The 22,665-nt window shown below is 39.5% G+C and overlaps 3 protein-coding genes across 3 annotated transcripts; 1 reads left to right on the top strand and 2 right to left on the bottom strand.

Moving 5' to 3' along the window:
- The first annotated feature begins 658 nt into the window (after window positions 1-658).
- Window positions 659-1,560, top strand: LOC125762325 (uncharacterized). The gene is made up of 3 exons (XM_049424276.1): window positions 659-824; window positions 952-1,134; window positions 1,200-1,560. The coding sequence occupies exons 1-3, from the start codon at window positions 776-778 to the stop codon at window positions 1,415-1,417; spliced, it is 450 nt and encodes a 149-aa protein (XP_049280233.1). The 5' UTR covers window positions 659-775; the 3' UTR covers window positions 1,418-1,560.
- Window positions 1,561-1,611: 51 nt separating this feature from the next.
- LOC125762324 (uncharacterized) lies at window positions 1,612-2,644 on the bottom strand. Its single transcript, XM_049424275.1, has 2 exons — window positions 2,405-2,644; window positions 1,612-2,224 (listed from the first exon to the last, which is right to left on the bottom strand). Exons 1-2 carry the CDS (start codon window positions 2,475-2,477, stop codon window positions 1,827-1,829), a joined length of 471 nt encoding a protein of 156 aa, XP_049280232.1. The 5' UTR covers window positions 2,478-2,644; the 3' UTR covers window positions 1,612-1,826.
- Window positions 2,645-3,631: 987 nt separating this feature from the next.
- Window positions 3,632-20,757, bottom strand: LOC125762322 (uncharacterized). Its single transcript, XM_049424274.1, has 3 exons — window positions 20,208-20,757; window positions 9,349-9,549; window positions 3,632-4,862 (listed from the first exon to the last, which is right to left on the bottom strand). The coding sequence occupies exons 1-3, from the start codon at window positions 20,272-20,274 to the stop codon at window positions 4,651-4,653; spliced, it is 480 nt and encodes a 159-aa protein (XP_049280231.1). The 5' UTR covers window positions 20,275-20,757; the 3' UTR covers window positions 3,632-4,650.
- Between the last annotated feature and the right edge of the window lie 1,908 nt (window positions 20,758-22,665).

Below are 22,665 nucleotides of genomic sequence, written 5' to 3'. Positions count from 1 at the left end.
AATGTACTCCTTTCATAACTATTAACGATTAATTCACATTTCTTGTTAGCTTCATAGTTTTGCCAATAGAGGACGCTACATCATACGATGGAATCGATTCCAAGGAATATCGCTAATCTCATGGAATGACGACAGATCTGATGAAAAGAAGCTGTTTTCGTGTAGTAATACACTGACTATCTGAGTTAGTAGTGAAAATATGTACAATAAACAATGAGCCACTAGCAATGCGCGCAACAGGTTGGTATAACCTTTTTTCTGTCTGTTACTGTATTTACTGCCAGCATTAGTTTTGTAAACAACACTTCAACAGTGGTTCGTCTGCGGAAAATAGTTCGTCAAAAAATGTCTATTTTTCTTCACTAAAATAGATAAAATGATTGAAACTTATTAAATGCTGTAGATCATTTGGCTGCAAGTTAAAATGCTGTTTAACAAAATATAATAAACTTTGTTTTTATACATCCAAATAACTTCCATTGTCAATTATGATACATTACCCCCCGTTTTTTATTCTGAATGTTGTCTAAATAATGCAACTTGTAGATTTTGACTTTAAAAAATAGTTAAAAAACGCTTTTTTCTTAACATTTGTTGAGAAATTCAAAAAAAAAAATTAAAAATCAAAACGTCATTCAAATGACCACTGGCTCGACCAACGACGTCATTCCATCAGTGTGCGTTCGCGTTTGTTTACAGCACAATCTCAAACAAATTGTTTTCCCCATTAGTTTAGTTTTCTTCTGTTTTATATATTCTTTCACTTCTTGCAAGAATGCGAACTGAAATGAAAATTCTGTTTTTTATCATAAGCATTGGATCGGGTAAGTGTATCGTACCGGAAAGGGAAGAATGTTCCACGGTACTTTCAGGGACGCCTACCAATGGGAGTGGCCCTTGATTACGCACCCACGACAAGTTCTAACAGAACCCGTTTCCTTGCTGTTGCAGCTCTTGCTATCCGTTGCTATCAGTGTTCCTCACAAACGGATCCGAAGGGAATCGACAACTGTGGTGCATACAAAGCCTTTAACAAAACGCAAAACATTGCTATCGAATGCAACAGTGACGAGTCGCACATGCCCGGATCCTTCTGCATGAAAGTGGTACACCAGAGCCCGAGAGGATTCATCTGTAAGTGGATTGTGTATTCATTGTATGGTAGTTTTCCTACTAAATAAGCTTTCTTTTTTTTGCAGGGGATGGCCGATGGAGACAAGTGATTCGACAGTGCGCATCCGTGTCGGAGACGGGTGTTACCGGTGTATGCAACTGGGGTGTATACGAAAATGGTGTGTACTGGGAAGAATGCTACTGCGTAGAGGATGAATGCAACAGTGCACCGCAGACAAAAACGACATCAATAGCCATTTTGGGGCTTGCTGTGTTGCTGTTTGTTGCGAAAATTCTGTCGTGAGCTTGAACTGTCCACAAAACAATCCATTCCGTTCAAGCAGCTTTTACAGCCAACGAACTATTCCGTCCATGTAAGAATATCAGGAAATCGTGTATCATTTTTATACATACAAATCAATAAATTTTACCACTTGACTAGTAGAAGAGCAACTTGTCGCTTTTAATAATGCACCAAAGAAATGAAATCTATAAGACTTAGTTTTACTTAAAAATGTTTATTACTTCATGTAAAATGTTCATCGGAACAGCTAAAAAATGCACCGAATACTGACAGGAGATTCATTAGAGGACGGAAATGTAGTTAAGCATCGGAACATTAGCTTCTCGCATTTTTGTCATATTTCTATCGGCTACATGTTCTGCGAAAAAAAACTCCTATGGCGTGCCAACCGAACTTATGGTCGAATAATCTAAAAATGACGGAAACCGATCACCGTCGATAGGACAAGCACCAATGCACCTAGCACGATCAGCACGGTTGGGCTACGCAATGACGCCGTATTGCAGCCATCCTTGCTGTTACAGGTACAGTACTCCATGAAGATATTGTAGGTACCGCTTCTCATCAGACAGAACCGCTCGTCCCCCTCGATGCCGGGTTCACCCATAAATGCACAGCTGCGGAAGTAACGCCATTCGCCGTGCACTTTCTGCCGAATCTTGCGGCACATTGTCGCCTGTGCCTCGGGAAGATGTTCTTTCTTTTCCACCTGCTTGCAGTCCGTTATGGAAAGTGTGCTATTGTCGAAGGGATCCGCACACTTCGGATCGGAATCTGAACGACACTCCCAGCATTTGATGGCCGAACCTACGGAAGCAATACATTAGTTTTTTTATTAAAGATCATGCACAGGCCAGATTATAGTAACCACATAAACAAAAAAATCATGAAAGTTTTACTGAATTTGTCTTTTTCAATGACCTCTACGTTGGATCGTGCATTCCCAATACAGGTAATCGAGTGAAGATGATCGTAAACAATACACACCCATTTGGACGCCGAAACTCAGCAGCACCAGCAAACCACATGCGGCCAAACAAATTGCTCGTGATTGCGCCATGATTCGTGTTTAATTCGCTATTTAATCGATTCACACAATTCCACAATAGCGTTGGAATAAAGTTGTCGTAAAAACAAGTCACTTAACATTAAAATAAGGCACAGAACGTCGAGGCTGATTGATTCGCGTTTCGAAAACAATTTGGACGGTGAATGATGCGATCGGTTGACAATACTATTACGTTTATGACAGCAGCTTCAGTGCTGCATCGAACCGTGTTGTGTATCGTGTGTGAGAATAAACTTACCTGTGTTAAAGTCAATTGATGCCGCTTCGGTTGAGAAACAACTAAGAAGAGATACAAAATCCCTGCCTGTTATGCGATGCAGGTAAACAAGCGTGCCGCGCCCTTTGCATTCGTATCGACGAAGACTCGTCTGTGGTATTATCGATCACCCTGTGTATTTGCGATCTTCACCTTTTCAGAAATTTAGTTCGTTACAATAAGTATTTTATGAGTAAACATTGAAATTCAATGCACAGCTTCATTAAAATGGCTAATCGTTCATTCCCGTTATTGATTGTCGATAATGCTCATTCATAGCTTGAGGCGAAATTATGAAAATGATCATTAAATATCGGAGACTTGGTTTACGTATAGGCGGGTAATCAGTCCGAAATGATAGCATTTTTAACTTCGTGTTCAATCTAATACAATGAAGGTCGAGGATCGAATCTAATCTGGATCTGATCACAAACAACATAGACTAATTTTTGGTTATCATTTTAAAATTTCCAACAATTGCCAGACCCTATAAACGAGAGTGAAAGGAGGACGTCCTGTAAAAACTAAAATTAAAATACCCTAAAAGCTGCTATTAAAGATCAGATTTAAACTACACAATTAAACCAGAAATCACACAGAGTAGAATATGTATAGTTGTACTACATGGAAAGCAGCAAAATATCGAAGCTTTTTAAACGTGTTTCCCAACCATACAATATCATACAACTGCCCGATCAAAACCATCTGAATCGTTAAATTAGGTTCAAATTGAGCTGAAATTGAAGCTACTTATAGGATTATCTATTAGTTAAATCGTTCATCCAAAAAATTTATAATTTATGTTTTCCATCCCATTTCATAAAAAGTTTTACCTTTTCTTTTTACTGCGGACACACCCACCAGCTTCACAGCACTAAAACACTCACCATTTATTGTGTGTAATTTTATTTTCTATCCTTTTTTATGTACACTTTTAACGTTAGTGATGTGGTGTAGAATGATCTGACAATAAGTTTGTTACAATTGTATGATTTATACTGTGATGTTTGATTTCTATTTATTGTGTATAATGATGTGGAAACGATAGAAATATTGTTCGATTTTTACTGATACGCGTTATGCTACTGTTATCCAGTTTTTACCAGTATATCTTCTTTCGGCTTTAATTTTTATTTTCACGTGCATTTTCTACAAAAAAGACAAATTTCAGATGGAAATTTCCCTATCGTATATAAAACTAACGCGAATCACATCATTGTGGTGTTAAAAACAAAGGTGACAAGACAAATAGTCGGTGTAGAAAAAGGTGTTTTTTTGTTGTTGTTTAACATTGAACTGTGTACATAAATGTTTGTGAGAATGTGTATTCTATCCCTTCTATTTCTCGTTTGCACATCTTGTGGTTTTGTACATTTAGATCCCTCGCTCGCTAAACTGTTACTGTTCGCTTACAATAATTAACACGTTTGATTGTGCTGTTTTTTTACTTTTAACGGTTCGTTATCCTACACTTTTCAAGCTTAGTTTAACACTGTAACATACAAATACAATCGTTCCGAAAGTTATGTTGCACGATGCTTTGCTTTTTTATTCGTTTGTTTGTTTGTTTGTTTGCTTTGTAGAATTAAGGTAAAGTTTTGGGTTGTTTCGGAAAAAAATACTTTAACGCTTATCGAACGCTCACAGCGTCCTTAGTAAGGCAACACTTCCGGTGAACCGGTGCGAATGAGATTCTGGTTGTGGATGCGTGGCCATCTCTCCGGTGATGCTGCAGCGCAAATGGACGTAATTGTTCGCTTTACTGTACCCGATTGCATTGGTGATTGATTATGTGGTTTTGTGTTTCTGTTCTTTTATGATAAGTTAACTGCTGCTCTGCATCTTCTCAGCACCATTTCGGTGGGGATCACCACAAAACTTGAACATGGACACTACTGCTCATCCTCGTTACCAGGCAAGCAGCTTAGCGACGAGTGCGCTGATCAGAATCATCAGTGCAGCCGGTCCGTACTGTGATGCACCGTTGCACCCATCGGTGAGACAGGTCTCGCAGAACTCGGTCTTAATGTACGACGGTGTTTGAGCGTTCAGACACGAGTTGGGCGATGTGTTGACATCCTCATAGGCGCAGGAACGCGACACCACGACACGATCGTTAACTGGAATGATAAAAATGCAAACATTATTTTAATATGGAACTGATGGCAACTGCACGGCTATAGATTCTTATGCCAATTTTTAACGCTCGATTGAACAACATTCCTCTCCCCGTACGGGTAACCCACTCCAGTACCGCCAATGCCATGGGATCGCGAATTCTAATGTAAAACGCATCTTTGATCTTGAAGATTGGCAGTCTGATGCTAATCGCTTGATGATCAGTAATGCTTAGAACAGTTGTGCCATCTGCTAGGTCAATGTGTGCATGTGCTCATGCAGTAATATGTTACGGTTAAATGCATGCAGCTCAATGTCACTGTGAAGGTTGTTATTTTTTTAAACCATGCTGGTATGCATTCGATTTTCTCTCTCTCTCTCTCTCTCTCTTGTAAATTAGTTCACGGGCATGCAAATGCTAGTGTTCATTCAAATTGCGTACGAAACGATCGTTTGTTTCCAGCGCTGGTTTAGGTCGTGCATATTTTAGCACGCTTTTGTAATAGACATGATCAAGTGATTGGTGCTGAGCAAAAATAACCATAATTAATTCATATTTCAAAATGAACTTTATTACAAAAATATTCCCAAATGTAAAACATTTGCTCAATTTGCTGCAGAAATAACTCAATACGACAAAGGAACATGTGACGACTTAATGATTGCAATTGGTATGCACCTAGCATAAACTACGAGCTACGTTATCGTCCCAACCAATGGTCTTCTTTGAATTGCATAATTAATTGTTTTTGGTGCGTTCAAAACGGTAAAGTGACGATCGAACAGTCGAGGAGACACCTGTGGCAGGCCTGATACCTGATAAGTCGTACTTCCGTCCCTATAACTTTCCATATACTGGTCTAGCTGTCGCCAGGGAAGTTATGATCATTTCCTATTTCCCACGACAGAAGATAAACATACTGCTGGTAGACATAAAAGGGTAATATGGCAAGAACATAACAATCTTAATAGGAAGAAACTAACTGATCATGATGCATAGAGTGTGTAGGCAGAATGATCATAAAAACGATCATTCATCAACCACAGGTTGGTTCGTCAATAAACCATTGATATGGTCGTAAAATAACAAAAAGGTGATGAAATGGTGCCACAACAAGTTACGGTTACTTCCTTCCGAGTCACTGTAGCCCATAAACCTGTTAACGATCTTCATACGGTTCCGGTAGAATTTCCCGGTAGATATCGTACGGTTGTACCAATTGAAAAAGAACCAATTACAACGTTATTTAAAACAAAAATATAGACCACGCGGTGTGTGTGTTTTTTTCCATTATCCATACAGTAAATATCGTTATGAGATATGAAACAAGTAAACGAATGACTCGACGACTCACCTAGACACCACGTTAGATAGCCTACAGTTAGGTATGCCGGTTTGCTAGTTGTTATTGGATGCGCACTTGTAACAACTGTAACCGGGGCATACGGTGATGATGCATGCGTGTTAGCATAAGGCAATAAGGCGGCTGCGGTTCACTTACGTAACTACAACACCCTCGACAAGCACGGCACAGTAATTGTGGGAACAGAAACAAGGCTCCCTTACGTTTTGCTCGATCCAACTCCGGCAATATGCCGTTGAGAGGAGCGATTTTGTTTTGTTTTTATTTCCCCCCTTATACCGTTGTTTCGACCTTGAATTGTTCTCCATCTTCGCAAAAAAAACCCTCTCGATCTTGAAGACTACACTTGAATGTGGGATCTCCGATCGACTGGACTCGGTTTGCAACAAGAACGCCACGTGCCTGAGATTTGATCGCACCCAACAACCACCGGTGAAGCAAATTGATATTAATTTCTTTCGCACTTTTGGATCAGAGCTGTTATGCATCGGATATGCATATTGCACCAGGCGTGTGTAAGGTACTCCACGATCGTTAAGATGAAGCACGCTTCAATACAATTAGTCGTTGGTGTGTCACGGTGGCAATTGGCGTTCCATACACGAACGATTGTCGGCCGGTTATCTTCGTTTAAAACGGCTCGGTTAATTATTCGCTACGTAAGACAGATGCCACTGGAGTGCATATATTTGCAAACTCATCCTTGCAAACAACATTACTATTTTCTTTATTAAATATTTTGAAAACAAAACATGTTATGCTAATTGAACAAAATAGATTTGAAGCTGCTCTAACGGCTTTCGCTTACTTCCCCATTTAGCCGATACGAATAAACAAGAACATTATTCACTTTGTATACAATCAGAGTCTTAAAATGGCTCATTTTTTAAATGTGTCGTTGCAAAAGCATCGTTAAAATATAATTAACTTATTAACAAGAATTCAAGAAAATAGATTTATACAAAAAAAGTACTTTATTTTCTATCAACAGCATCGTTAGTTTGTTGAGATCACCATCGATGAGTCACGCTCTTTTATAACGTGTTTGAGGATATTTGAAGATGGTGCCAAGGTCTCTCTGCTTTTTGTCTAATACATTGAAGATCGTATTGATATCATATGTGATCTCTGGACTATAGGGTAGGCTGTGTAGGACATCCCATTTCACCTTTTCTAAATATATTTGTACTTGAACCGAAACATGTGGCCGAGCATTATCTTATTGCAATTTACTTTGTTTGTTTACCGGGAGATTGCTTTTTGGGGCTTTTTTATCATAATTTTTGGATTTAACGCATCAATTGCCTGCGATCATTTCGTTTGATTGTACCAACTCGTAGTAAACCACAACCAGCTAGTCCCACCAAATTAGAGATGAGAATAACAACTCTTTTTAGTGAACCAACTCCGAGTGAATGAATCGTTATTAGGAGTCAGCTCGTTAAACGACTCATTTCAGAGTCATTGAAATATCCCGGCATAAATCTCCCAAGGCCTTAGGAAGATTTATTGACAAAATTTTATAAATTGATTTATTTTAATGTGAATTTGTTAAAATAAGTTTCTTTTCATTCAAATTATGCTTTAAATAAAAATAGAATTAAAAATAATAAAAAAATAAAAAAAATCTAAAAATTTGAAAATTTTCTAAGGCTATAGCCTTTCCTTTTTATCAGTAATTTTGCAAAAAAAATTTAAGTTGATTTATTTTAATGCCAATTGGTTGAAATAAGTTTTTTTTCACTCAAATAATGCTTTAAATAAAAAAAAGAAAAAAAAATTAAAAAAAATCTAAAAATGTATTCCGTTTCAACTCATGTGTATCAAACGTTTCGTTTCAACTCACTCGCACATTTTCGTTTCAACTCACGTATTTACTCGTTTAGCAACTCGACTCACCACGGCTACATGCTTACACTCATGAATGAGTAAGTGAACAAAGAGTCGCTAAAACTCCACGTGGTGAGTGAACGAAACTCGTTCAATACAACGTTTCAACTCACTATCTCACCCTTATTCACTTCGCGCATCTCTACACGAAATACATAGCATGGTCACCTGGCCAATTGTATCCATACGTTGACGGACGCTATCCACTTTTCATCCTCAGTCACAATTCGATGCATAAAACCGTTTCTTTTTTTTCGTTGTAGCAGTTTTCAGCAAGTGGACGAACAGCGTTCAACGTCCCTTGGCTTTAAATGATAAGGCGAAAAATTTCTCCTATTTTCTTAATTTTCGATCTTACCCAATCGTTTTTTTTAAGGATGAAAAATTAAGTTACCTGCACTATCTTTGCTAGCTTACACAAATTTCCGTCTTTTAACTCATGCAAATCACTTCCCACTAGCATGTTCAGGTGAAGCATGCTGCAAACTTCCGCAAAAAATATAGATTTCGGTCGTCTGTTTCTTCATATTAAAATAATTTAGTAAAACTTCTCGCAACTTTTTATGAGGCAATAAAAAGTCTGAACTTAAAAATGCTCGCTAATTTAAAAAAAAAAAAACATCAAGCAAAAAAACATATTCAAAACACACGGAATAAGTGATAGAAATATGGCCAAATTTTCAGGCTGTTTAAATGTATTGCTGATATTGTTAAACCCATTGCGAGAAAATGTTAAACGCTTCACAATGAATAATTTTTGGACAACATCACTTAGGTTTTATTTACCCAAAAAGTGCTCCCCATCTTTATTTAGCCACATGTATGTATGCACGTTTTCACACTCATTACTGCTTCGTGTTTAATCGCCATTTTACCTCCAAAAAGCTAGAGAAAACGATAAACCACCGAATGGCTCTATCTGCACGTACCCAAACTAAGCTAATTAAATTAACTTGTAAATCTTTACGGCACTCCTCCCGTGCCTGGAAACGGCACGCGATAATACCCATCTGCTTATCCTTGATCCACGATATGGTTCCAGAACACGGGTTTTGGAAAAGATAGGTGTTCGTGTTTCCCATTCCCTGTCCAAGACATTAGCTAATTGATTTTGAAGAATACTTCGGCCGGTACTATCCGGCCTTCTTAATTGCGACAGGTACTATTTCATGACCCCATTTCCGACGTCTAGGTTCCTTGGAATGGTAAGAGGATCGTACTTTGTACTACTTACTGATTTGCTTCATTTTCTTGCAGACTGGTCGGGTTTGTTGATTCTGCTGACCGAACTGGTAGTTGACCTGTGGCGGATAGCTGCAGTCCACATAGCTCCAGCGTCTCTGCTGTTCCGTAATGATGTCCTGTGTGAAGGGATCGTCACAAAAGGCAGCCGTTGAGGCATCGGACGAGCATCGCCAGCATTTCAGGGCATTGGCTGTAATTGAAGAAGCAAAGAAAGGAAACCAACTCATCAGACCAGTTGTTAAATTTTTGTTTAATCGCACCATCCCATGCAGGAAGTTAGCCAGTCACGGTCTGATTCATCATCCAGCTCCCGGAGCCGAAAGAAAGATCATTTAAGCGGGAGGAAATCTTTAAACGATGAAAAGCCTTTCATAACAAGATAAACGATTCGGGGTCCTTTTGTTCGCCTTAATGTCGAGTCGGGGGCGAGTATAAGCAAGCAAACACGACTGTCCTCAAATTTTGTCTGATTTATTTATGTTGTAGTACACGGTCGAGACAAATCGTTCCCAACATTCTGGTGGTTTTCTGCTGCAATGATTTAGTTACTTGCTAACACATAGTCCGTAGCTGAGAAGGTACGAAATTAGATCGAGGTTTTTGTGACGTAATGGCCAATACTACACACCACCAACCGGCTAGCTAAACTACACCTTTGGTACGTGCATTAGGATAGGTTGAACGAAAATAAAACCGTCAGTTTTTTTTAACTTTATTGCAAACCGTCATCACCTCCTCATATCAATCATGTTTCGTTTACGCCGAAACAAGGCATGGTTGGTAGACAACTATTTGAGATGGATGTAACGATTGAAGTAGCTTAACTTAAACTGTTTGTTTACCTCCAGCTCGGTATAAACAACGCAGCGTGCAGTACCGATTCAAACTATGAACGAGGGATACGATTGATGGATTTAATCGCCACTGGAAGGCAATTAGTCCGTCATCGTTTGGGTGTAATAATTGTTTGGGAAAAGCCGTACGTTTCTTCCCCCGTTTATCAGCAGGAAGTTCGGAGGTCGAATTATATGTATCTTTATTGCTATTTTGGAAAATTAAATGATTAGTTTTCTAATAGCGTCTGAAAAGGAATTACGGCTGTAAACGAGGGCGTACGTTATATGGTTATTTTTATTTATTTATTATATATAATGTCGGATTTGTTTGGTTAGTAGTTTGATTTGATTCATCAAAAATTAGGAGTACAATATTCACAAGAGATTTCCTTATTGTATTTTGCCAAATCCCATCCTCAACAGAATGGAGCCTGTAATAAATATTTTGTCAAAGAATAATTTTACATTTTAAAATTATTTTTTTGTTCCAGATTCTGTACATATTTTAAATTTTTAAATTTTTATTATTATTGCGATCCTCGATCTGGTACCAACTTCGTGTCTAATGTAGTTGATGTTCTCTTTAAAATTATCCGATATCTCCCCGGATGTTTTAAGTTTCCTTTACCGAATTTATTTCATTTTTGATAAAGGATTTGTTAGGGATTTGTAACTAGTTTTATCAAAATTGTTTTGAAATAATAAGACGATCGAATGTATAAAGATCGCATTATTAATTTAGTTACATTATGATCATTCACGTACTGATATGTCAGCATAAATACTAAAACATTTCCCAGGTTTAGATTAAACGAAAGAGAATGAAGTAATTCTAGAGCGTTTCAATGTAATAAAAATTAACAAATGTTATTTGTATCATTAATATTTTTCATAGTTGCAACAGAACGTAATCATGAACTGGATAAGCGCAATATAATTATTTGAACATTACAGAAAACCTGTTTCTGTTCATTGGGAAACTTTCAAGCCTTATTGGTACTTTATAACGAACCTATCAATCATATTTCGTGAAATATTATTGATTTTGCTATACAATCAAGTACTACACTAATAAATTATGCAGGTGTATTGCCCAGAGCAGGAACTGTTTTTTGGTCAGGAATGACACGATGAAGATAAAAAACGAGTTCCAAGTGAGTTTTACAGGTGTTAACACGTGAGTTCAACGAACCTGATTAATCTTTGATTAGAGTAGAGGGTTCAATTTTTTTTACTAAAAGGATTTTTTATACTACTATACCCGAGGGAAACACAGCGAGCAAAAGCAAGAGATTAATTGTTAATTTCGATTACTGTCACCATTGACGAGTGGTTCAATACTCCTCCGGATGGATAACGATGGTAAATCGGTTTCCGCAAACAAAAAACTTACTTCCGGCGTAAGTATCTCGGAAAATGGCCGCAATACCCTAACCGGTCAGTGTTTGTTCCGAAGTTTTCCATACAATGTGCTGTGCATGCTGTTTTATTCATAACTAATTCACCTAATGAAAGCCACATCAAGCTTTATATCACCTGCTGTCGTAATGTTTCTCGAAAAAGAGAACGGAAATCAACAACCCAGATGGACATGTGGTCAATCAGCGGCACAGCCGAGATATCTATAGTTCCCCACACATTCGCTGAGCGAGCTGTCAAAATCCAGATGGACGTTAGAAAACGGCATTAATCAACTCTTGTACCTTGCCAACGATCCGAACGTAACTTTGACGGACAAATGATAGTCATTTCGAGTGCTTGATTCACCGCTTCCACTACCACACTACAACTACTACTAGACCCAGTTGACAGAGAGGTGTAAATGCGGTCTAAATCATTCACAATCTCCAACCCCGAGAATCGGACCGGACCGAGTAAATGATTGGACGGGAAATGTTCTCATGGGAGAAACATCAAAACTTTGCGCGCGCGAACATCAAGCTGCAACAGAATGCAAGTGCGCAATTTAAGCTTACCAGAACGACGCACACGATCACGAATCGATGGAGAATTGCATCACATTGCGCGTCACCTTCACACACGCTAGTTTCGTTCGACGAGAGTGGAAAAGTTTTCCCGGCAGATAAATCAACTCTAAATCGTAGTCATTATTTCCGTAATGGGGTGTGTATCAGTCGCGCTCGGTGCAATATTATGCAGTTTGGAGTTTAAGTAAAATGGCACAAAAAATACTCCATGCTCAATGTGATCGGTTGACGATCAGTTACTATTTTACTCCGACTGCGAAAAACTTCGTTCCAACTTTGTTAAGATATAATTTATGGTTTAAGATGTAGGAGGTTTAGAGTTGTAATCGTTTTTAGCTTACTTGTTAAACGTCTCACGACAACAAAGTGCATATGACTCAAATGTATTTGATCGACACAGCTGTGAGCCTGAGTCAATCATCAATCCCTCAATTAATATCGTCACATTCCAACGCACACAACACGGTGCGTTGTCGGCAATAAAAAGGAATAGAATCAAAGCCCAACAACAAATGCTTCCGTGATGATCGTTACGGGTTATCGGTAGCGATCTTACATATCCAAGACTTCTCCAGAAGCAGCAACACCTCCACCGGGTAATGGAGGTTCCACAATCGACAAACCCCGTCACGTTGTCACTAATTGTTTTCAGCACTTGTGCTGGGTACGGGGGAACCGAGTGATACCTAAACACTTACAAGCGGATCGAGCTGTTGACTCACACGTTGGTGGCGATGTTTTCAATGGCAACCGCGCCTTCCACTAGTCACAAACGCGCAACACTTGCTGTAAGCGAGATTCTACCACCGGATTCCTTATTTTTTATTAAATTTTACGACTTCAAAACCATACCACACCCTTTTTTATTGGTATGACATAATGTGTGTTTGCAAGTTCCTCCAAAAGTATTGATGATCGAACCGTTCCCAACATACTACTAAACCCCAACACGATGGTCACTTAATCGTGTGAATAGTGCGATTATTCGTTCTATTCGGAGGGAGAGTTTTCTTTTTCTGCTTTTTGGAACAGTCCACAAATTTCACACTACCACCAATGATGATTTGTTTCGGATTTGCTAAAACAGATGTTGTTGAGTTAGCTAAAAATATTATGATTTAAAAATAAAGTTTTCCTTCCCCAAGAAACAGACGCACAAACAGCCATTGGGCCATGGCCGTTTGCTTTCACTTAGACCGTGCACTGTGCCATGCTCGAATGGCATAAGGCATAGAATGCGTACTAGCAGCACATCGTGCGGTGGGTCAACGATGGATTTCTTCTTCAATGTTCGCGCGCACTGCCCTTTTCTACCTGTTTCTCACCCAGCGCTTCCGCTTCTTGGGATAGAAATCTGTCGACATTCCCGGTGGTTTCTATCAACCGACCGTTTGACGTAATTTTCTCGACATATCTTCACCAAAGTGACTGACCGTGGTCGTGGTGGGTAGTTTTGGTTTGCTCATCAAACGCATCGGAACGGTTCCAGCAACTTGTACACCTCCCTCTAGAGCAGCAGTTTGCTACATGAATAGTTCAAATACTCGATGGGTTATTTCGAGGTAATGATGGCCCTGGGTTTGAGTAAACAAAGACAAGATGTGATGCTATTGTTTGAAGGGATCGTACTAAACATTGGGGTGGTTTAAGATTACAAGATTAGGCCCTGGGTGATAATATTTGGACCCCAACGCAATCGCAATAAGATCAAACAAAAAGGATTAACGATAAAATTGTACAATAGATTGTTGAGCCCTTTTGTTTATCTACTTAGAAGTTGTAAATAAATTCTTAGTATATATGGTTTAAGCTTAAAATTTTATTAAGTAAAAAGTAAGTAATTTTGAAGAAAATATGTTTTAATCCAAATGAAAAGAACTTGAAGAATTTGAAAAAAAAATTAAATTGCTGTCTAATCTATAAATGACATTTTCTGAGTATTTTTATGTTATGCATTATAATTAAATATTTTTTTCATATTACCATATTTTGACACAAAACCTCATTAAGAATGGCTCCAATGGTTTTTTTTCCCGCCAAAGGTGTGAAAAATAATTATCATGAGACACGAGCATTGATAAATTGCCATTGCCAACGATTTTTGGGTTTAATCCTAACTACCCTAACGGTTAATCTGCCAATGTTCAAACATACATATTTTATACACTTTTATTTTCCCAACATGATGCAGTATGTGTGAAACACAACGATCAGTGGAAATGGAACTTTTGCTTCAGAAATTAATCGTTTTAATGTTCGTACGTTTTCTTGTTCCGTTTAAGTAAGGGTAAACATAATAAAGAATGCATTTTAAGTGCAGCTTCCACAAACTCGTTTAGACGCATTTAGGAAAGTAAAGCAAAACGCTACTACTACATGACAAATGGCGCCATCGACATTACGAATTTTGTGGGCCACCCATCAAACAAATCACAAAAGAGAGAGAGAGAAAAAAAACCCTTCATAGCATACCGAAACACCGTAATGCTTTCACCGATGTATGCGATCATGCTGACGATGATGTAATCTGTCCGCTTTTACATAGCCAAACAAACAAATATACACACACATACAGACAGACGGGATTATCGCCCGTAGGTTTCGACCTTAGGTCGTGACGATTTTACGGGAGAACCGTATGTTGGTTTAGCAGCATTACACACGGACACAACATAAACATCACGATGTGTAGAGGTTTTTGGATGGTGGCAACCAAATCGCATCTGGGTCGCATGTTTTACGAGGGCAACATGAATTTGGCGGAAAACTTACAGCAGCGAAAAAGAAGAAAGAAAAACGCACAATAAATATACATAAGCAAAATCAACTTTCCCGTGCACAAAAAAAAACTTTCAACGTTTTATTTTCACGCAAAAAAGGAACTGGAGGCGAAAGGCGTTGTCTTGCGCACCTCCGTATTTAAGTGTTTATGCTCGCAATAAGATACATGCGGGACGTATCGGAGTGTTGAAGGGATGGGAAGAAAATTAACCTTCTACTTACGTCTACGAAACGTCTCATTCACGGAAACTGAAAACGGTGAAAACCGTTTAGGCAAACAGCATTTAGAAGACAGCTTCTAAGGTGTGGCTAATCGTCGTCGTCCGTTAAAGATGGTTTAGACACGCGATAGAATGCCATCTTTATTACGCTGGCCTAGATTTTACGATCCACCGCCTTTAATCGTACCTTTTTAATCGATGCGAATCCAATCACAACCACCAAGAACGAACTAACAAAAATTAGAATCAATCATAATTTAGAATGTACACGAGCTATACGCTCTCTATCTCTCTCCCTCTCTCTCTCTCTCTCCCCCTTCCTTTTCTGTGACACAAGATAATTAAAACCCACATAAGGCTATCGCCTCCCAACATATTATTGGCTCACCCCACAGTGCTCCCTGTTCTGTCGGCCGTCCAACAACTGTCCTCATTAGACATAGACACAGCACATCGGTGTCCCCACGTGTGTCATGTCCCAGATTCTTTTGTTCGAGGCGCTCCAATGCCAGCAAACAAGCGATCGGCTTCATCTTCGGCCACCTGATGTACGCCGTACTACAAATATTGCCTGATCGTTGATTTATACCATACCGATCGGTTGCGTTGGCCGCATTCCAAAACTACTACAACAACAACAACAACAACGCAACTGGTGCGTAATGGAGTCTCGATCGAATTCGAACACGAGCCAAGATGTCGCCACTTACCGACCAAGTGTCCTGCGGTGAGCTCATCCACGCACATTATTTACACATTTCTCGGTAACTCCAGCAATTGCCGGGAAAGGGTGTAAGGGGAGGTTTGGCTGGGAGTCGTGTGGACAAACAATTCACGTTCATTATGGGTGGTTCAAGCATCATCCAGTACTACCCCACACACCCCTCTAACAATGCGTTACGAGCGTTACGCGAAGAACTTCTTCAAGGTTGTACTTCTAATTTACTCACACTTTACCCGTGGGTGACAACAATTTTGATGACATTTTGACGTGAAATAAACAATAGGATTACTTTTTGTCTAAACGCCCATTCACTTACGCGGGGCCGCAAGTAACAATCGCGTACGATTATTCCGAAAACAAAACCAAATTATGTACCGGAAATTGAAAGGAGTTTAACAATTTTGCGAATAAGAAAAAAAACCCCTACTTTTCACTTAATCGGTTAAGCATCTTATTGTAACATTGTGGATAGCAAAATTGTGCTCATACATTATCGCCGGCTTCCGAGTGTGTCCAAACGCAAACATTCATCATGTGCTTGGGGGCCCTAACATTGGGGTCACACACGCAGGTGACATCATCAGCGTGTGTGATCGTTGTCATCACACTCCGATCAAGTCTCGGCCAAGGGCTCAACCGGTGGACAATGTCCTTCGGTGGAAGGTTAACGTATTGTTGTAACTATCCGGCTCGGTAACTGTTTGTGTGAAATAATGCGTTATCAAACGATGCGCACACGTGCATCGACAAGGTGTTTTCTTTTATCTGGTTTTTTGTTTCTTCTTCTTAATGTCGCGATCAGTGGTGGGTGGAATAATTTGCTATCATTTTCTAAAACAATAGGTCATTGTACAACACGACGGGGTTCGTAAAACTGAAGTCCTAATTAATATGTGATTTTTGGTAATAAAAAAAACTCAAACTTTTGCTTTTTGTACTCTAACTACATCCCGTAGTATCGCATATGTTATGACAGCCGTATACTGATCAGATAAATGAATAACGATCTTCTAGAAGGTTATGCGATCGATTCTTGTTTGATAAAAACAAATTTGAGATCTCCGTTGTATTATTTCTTTTTTAAATAAACTTTAGCAAACGAATGATAATCTAGTATTACACGAAAATAAATGTAGTTTTATCATTTCATAAACTTTCATCATATCTCACTATATTTCATCTACAGATAGTCAACAGGTTCCATGGTATCGTACCTCACCATCCGAAGGTCGTAGTTCAAATCTAAACTACATAGCCCTTTCTTCGTTTTCGGGGTAAATTTTGACCAGTTATATGATAAAATTAAGAGCTAGTAACTCATTATCGGTTGACCTACTGTAACCTTAAGTAAAAAAAAAATAATTAAGAGAAATCTACTTCAAGTTGTCTTCAAATCCCTGATAGAAAACCGGAAATTTGTTTATCTTTTTTTTTTAATATGCTTTTAATATTATTTTTAATTACAAAGCCTATACTTGAAAACATGGCTAATTCCTCGTATTATTTTAATATTACGGATCTTGGGCGATGCTTACGTTTCCATTAGCTTATGACTTAAATTATACATTCACGCTAGCACTATACTTATGTAAGTAACTAATGAAAAATAGTGAGTCTGGGGAGGTTAGTAGTTCTGGAATCAGTTCCAAATCGTATCTGAACTTTATAGTCTGGATTGACAATCCAGCATTTCTTATATGAAGTCAAGGATAGCCAGAAATAGCAGACCAGAACCAAGACCTCCTTGAATGTGTAAGACCATTGAAGAAAAAAAAATCAGGAATCAAGCACACATTACAGTTGAGATTTGAACACAGATCCAACGTAATATTCTTACTAATAAGTGCAGGTAAATTCGAGAAGAATAGAAATACAAATGTTAACAAAGAAACTTCATCTCCATTTCCTTTATTTAACCTCCTAACGTTAAGAAAATAATAATTTAACAAATATCAACAATTTAACCTAAATTTAACCAGATACCTATATTCATTCATTAAAGAAAACGAGCAAATAATTACATGATCATATTTAATAACAATATTTTATCTTACAATCATTTAGTAGTCTATTTAGTACTACCAAGGTTCAATTGCTACCAGACGCACCCAGCATGTTGACAGTGGATCAAAAACATTCTACACACACACACCCTTGGCCACCGTCATATTGTCATAAGATAGTGAAAGAAATCCTATTTGATGCCCTTGCGTCTCCACAACGGGACAACACCAGCAAGTGTTGTCCTCCACCCCGAATACCTCTGCCACCTTTGGTTGAAGTGAAATTGTTCCAGCAAAGCACAACACCCACACCCACAACAGCAGACATACGATCGCGGCACCAGCTCTTAATTGCATCACCTATAGGCACAATTAATGCGACCGTGTGCAGCTGTATCAATCGGCTTAGTCATGCGACTTGGTCGCTTTCTTGGTCGCAGGCTTGGCCAAAGGGAACACGATTTGAATATTAAGCTGAGCTAACTGATTGCCGTACTGGTTTTTTTGGTGGGGGGTTGGAATTCAAACCATACCAAGGCGCATGGTTGTGAGTGGTGTGTGGTGATCCATATGGTACACGGTATCCCCTGTAAGCCGTAAATGTCCAAACGGTCAGAGATACAAAAACAAAGCGTACAACAACTATTCCCCCAGCGGCCGGGAAACAAGAATTCAATCATTCACAAGACTGACGTTGATCTTTTGATCTTGAATTTTAGCTAATTGAATTCATAAATACTCGCTTTCGACTCGTCAATGAACTGATGGACCATATAGAATGTCCCACTACACGAAACCATCCTGCCCCCCGCTCCGATATGGCGTTTGTTTATGTTTTAGCTGTCGCTCGTTCCGCGTTCCACGAGTTTTCATCCCTCAGCAGCTTTGGAACAATCGGACAAATGTTTCTGGAATGTGTTAAACGCAGCAACGATGCGCACACAAACGCACGGTACTTGGGTGTTATAGATTAAATTTATCATTAATTAATGTCGCACTCTCGTGACATATAATCCACTTGGATGCTCTTGGTGTCGCGCTTGTTGATCGGGCACGATTGCCAACCCCTCGACTTCAACCCCATATTTAACCCTCCATATCAACCGAGAAGATGACCTTTTTTTCTTCCGGGATGGTAGTTCACCCTAGGTACTAGTAGCACGCAAACCATCCAAGAACATTGCATTGTTGAGAGAAAACAGTAGGGAAGTGTAAAGAGATGCGTTTTTAATTGACACAAAGATGCTGCTGCAGCGATGCGTTTTATGTTTAGTATTTTCTTATTGCTCATCTTCAAGTGTGTTTGGAAAACAAAAGTGTAGCAGATGTGGTTCCTATAATAGGGCACCGATTTTCGTAACCCAAATGCGATTGCGATCGTGTACAGTGATCGCCACTTTCCGTGGCGAAGCAACGTTTATTTAACAAACGTTAGACGAACGAATGTCTATCTGCTATAATTGCGTTGCATATTGCCAGTTGCGCCCCGTTGAATTGTTCTTAATCGACTGTCTAAATGCCGAAAGTGTTCTCAATTTCGTCACATTAACCCTCCAACAGGCACACAATGTGCTTTTCTCCCCAAATTCCACTCGAACTAGTGGCAAAGTTAACGCTTCAAATAAACACATCTTCTATTATTCTTCTAGCTTATTACGGGGCTTGACATATGCGTAAGTTTCTCCCTTCAAAAATATTTGACCAATATAAACTTTTGTTCTGTTTGTTCGAAAGGTTGAAGTCAAGTGGAGAAGAGCGTTCCAGTTAGCTGGTTACAGAACAGTCGCGCAAATGGCCTCCTTACAAACGGGTTTATTGTGATCTAATGTTTGTTTTACCTTTAACGATCTACAGCCAGTGCAGACTACAGACTTATTTGCGATTATTTTACACCGTTCCACTTGTGCACGTACATTGTGCCACGTCTAAATTTATAGTCCGTCTAAAGTGATCCTCCTTTAACAGTCATGAATTGTGGATTATTTTTGAAGTTTGTTAAAATTCGTCCCTGACTGCACACGGTGTGATGATGCGTACATCGACATCCGCTTCCACTTTCAAATCATCACACAAAAAGGCACACATTTTTGTGTTCATTATTTTTCAATAATTCAAAACAAAACAAAAACGCGAAACTATTTCTAATGGTATCTCGACAGTGGTCCGTGAGTATTTCCTTCCTTTCGATTTCATCACGCGTTTGATGATCGTAATGCACCATCGCTCGATTGGTGGTTCTCTACCTATCTTACGAGGCGTCTGGCCGCTCTGGGCCACAACAACAACAACACTTACCTGCTCCGAAGCTAACCACCAGCAGGAAAGATGAAACCATCAGCACTGACACGAATTTGTTGGCCATGTTATTTTGAATTTCGTTTCTTACGTGGGGTCACGCAGATGTTTGGACGGGGAAAAAGGTACACACTTTGCACTGAACCACCAACCGAATCACCACCAAACTGGTTTACGTTAACGTTTGTTTTTGTACGTGTGTTTGTGCGCGTTGCTGTTGCTTTTGGGGTCTGTTCCTTGGGATGCACAAACAGGCCGCCCGAAAATTGCACTTCAAACGCTTTAGTTCCACCTTTAGAAGGAGCGAGTTTTTGAACTAATGCAACGGGATAAAAAAACGTAGAATAAACACAACGAATTGCAGCTGCAATTTCACTACTATGCACCCAAGCACACAAACAACAATTCCACCAAAAACGGCACCCAAAGTAGCGATTTTCTTTTTTGGCAAAGGTGTCGAACCGTTCCAGTTGGAGATACGCAGCGAATGGGGCGAGATACGTGCGAACAGGCGTAGATCTGTCAAGAGACTAAACACGGCGCGCTAAACACTTTTCTAAGCAAACGCACGAGCTTGGGGCGCGCGCTTGTGGCCAACTTCGCGCCATTAACCGAACAAATGCCGAACCGCGGACGAACCGCGAAGCTTTCGCGTAGTGGATGAAACGAGAGAAAAAAACACACACACACACACGCACATAGGTTGCCGCAGGGACGCCAAATGAGAAGGGAATGCCAAAAAGCAATGGGGAAAGGGGAAGGGGGTGGGGAAATGCAGAACTGGGTGGCAGTAACCGTGGCGTTGTTATGACGCGTGATTTTTGTTTCTTCAAGCACACACGCACACACAATACGAACAAGCGCAAATGGACGGGAAGCGTCCCTAGTAACGCGCGTGTTGCTGATCGTGCCAATCCACCCTTACACAACGACAACGGGGAATATTTATAGCGGGCGTTGTTAGATTTGATGGAAAACTATCGCAAATTGTTGTTAATTTTCTTTGGCGTGGAAAAGTTTTCAAACTGCACGGGATTGCGTTTTGCAATCTTAGTAGAGTAAAAATAGTAATTAAATGTTATTTAAATGTTGTTATAACTATTGGTATGTTTTAGCAACTTCTTTTAACGCGATCGAAGTGATCGTACATAAAACAAACCCATTAAGTAAAACGTTATTCATCACCGTAAGAAAAAGATTTAACTAAACCCTGAAATAGATTCGATTTTAAATGAAAACGTATTAATAAAATCTCGAAAGCGTTCATTTTTGGTGCAAGTATTTATTGCTTCCTTTTTTCCCGCCCTCCCGGTCTGTGTCAAATTCCTACCACACTCGGTCCCATTCCCTGTGTCCCATTCTCCCGGCGTCTTCCAACGACATCACATACGCACACACAACGTTTTGACGTCGATTTTTCCTGGTGCGTGGTTCAAATGTTTGACGATGATGTAATTTATGCTGTTGGAGCAGGATGAAAGAACAACAACGTGCTGGCACGTGAGTTGGCAGAAAGATAGAGAGAAGAAAAGTGGAACCAAAGCGCGCTTCCACTGTATTGTGGGCACGAAACAAAGAGCATGTATCGATGGTAACAAACGAGATCGAAGGGTGGCCCAACGTTTGGTAGCGTGCCAGCAACTCTTCCCATCTTTCCCACAGATCATCATGCGTTCACCGTACAGCCGATCACTGACGATCGCGCGAAGGTCAAGAGTTATCCCCCCCTCCCCAAAAAAAAAACGACGAACAAAACACGAACCCTAACCACGTAGAAATACGCACACAACTAATGCTTTTTTCGTTAAATGAAACACACTCCCCGATTTTACGGTTCTCCATGATGAAGTTATTCGTGATTGACGAAATTGGTATGATTTTCGTTATGCAGTTTTCGGTTTTGATTCATTGAAAAGTTGCTTGAAGCCACAACATGCAACAATAACTGTCGGACGCAAAAGGATATTCAAATCAACTCTTTGAATTCAGAACTCACAACAGATTAGAGCAGCATAATCGTTGCAACACAGTATTTCATGTGAGAATTCACTGAAACATTTTTAGTAGGAGCTTAGTACACCAGAATGAATACCAGTACGTAATGATGGATTACTAAAATAAGTATGCAAGTAGTACCCGACATACACTATTACAGCGGATCGGGGAAATCCCCAAAATCTGCGTATGTCGAATAAACATTCTTCTCTGCTCGGAATGTATTCTGCTTTTTAAGCGATTTTTTTTATGGAAAACATTAACAAAAATGATGTCAGTTCAGAAAAATTGTAATTGTTTTAAAACTGCCAACACCAAAACAGGAACCTTTGGCAATACCGTAAATAATCTTTTCGTTCATATGCACACACAGCAGTAGAACCGCAATTCGATACGGTTTGCTGGTGATCGATATCGATACGGAGACGTTCGTAAGCGCGCTGGTGTAATAAGGCCAATAAAC

The sequence above is a fragment of the Anopheles funestus genome, chromosome 2RL (assembly GCF_943734845.2).
Source record: "Anopheles funestus chromosome 2RL, idAnoFuneDA-416_04, whole genome shotgun sequence".
In the NCBI taxonomy this organism is placed as follows: Eukaryota; Metazoa; Arthropoda; class Insecta; order Diptera; family Culicidae; genus Anopheles; species Anopheles funestus.
The sequence above is the reverse complement of the archived record's forward strand: the minus strand, read 5'-3'. Positions and strand labels throughout refer to the sequence as shown.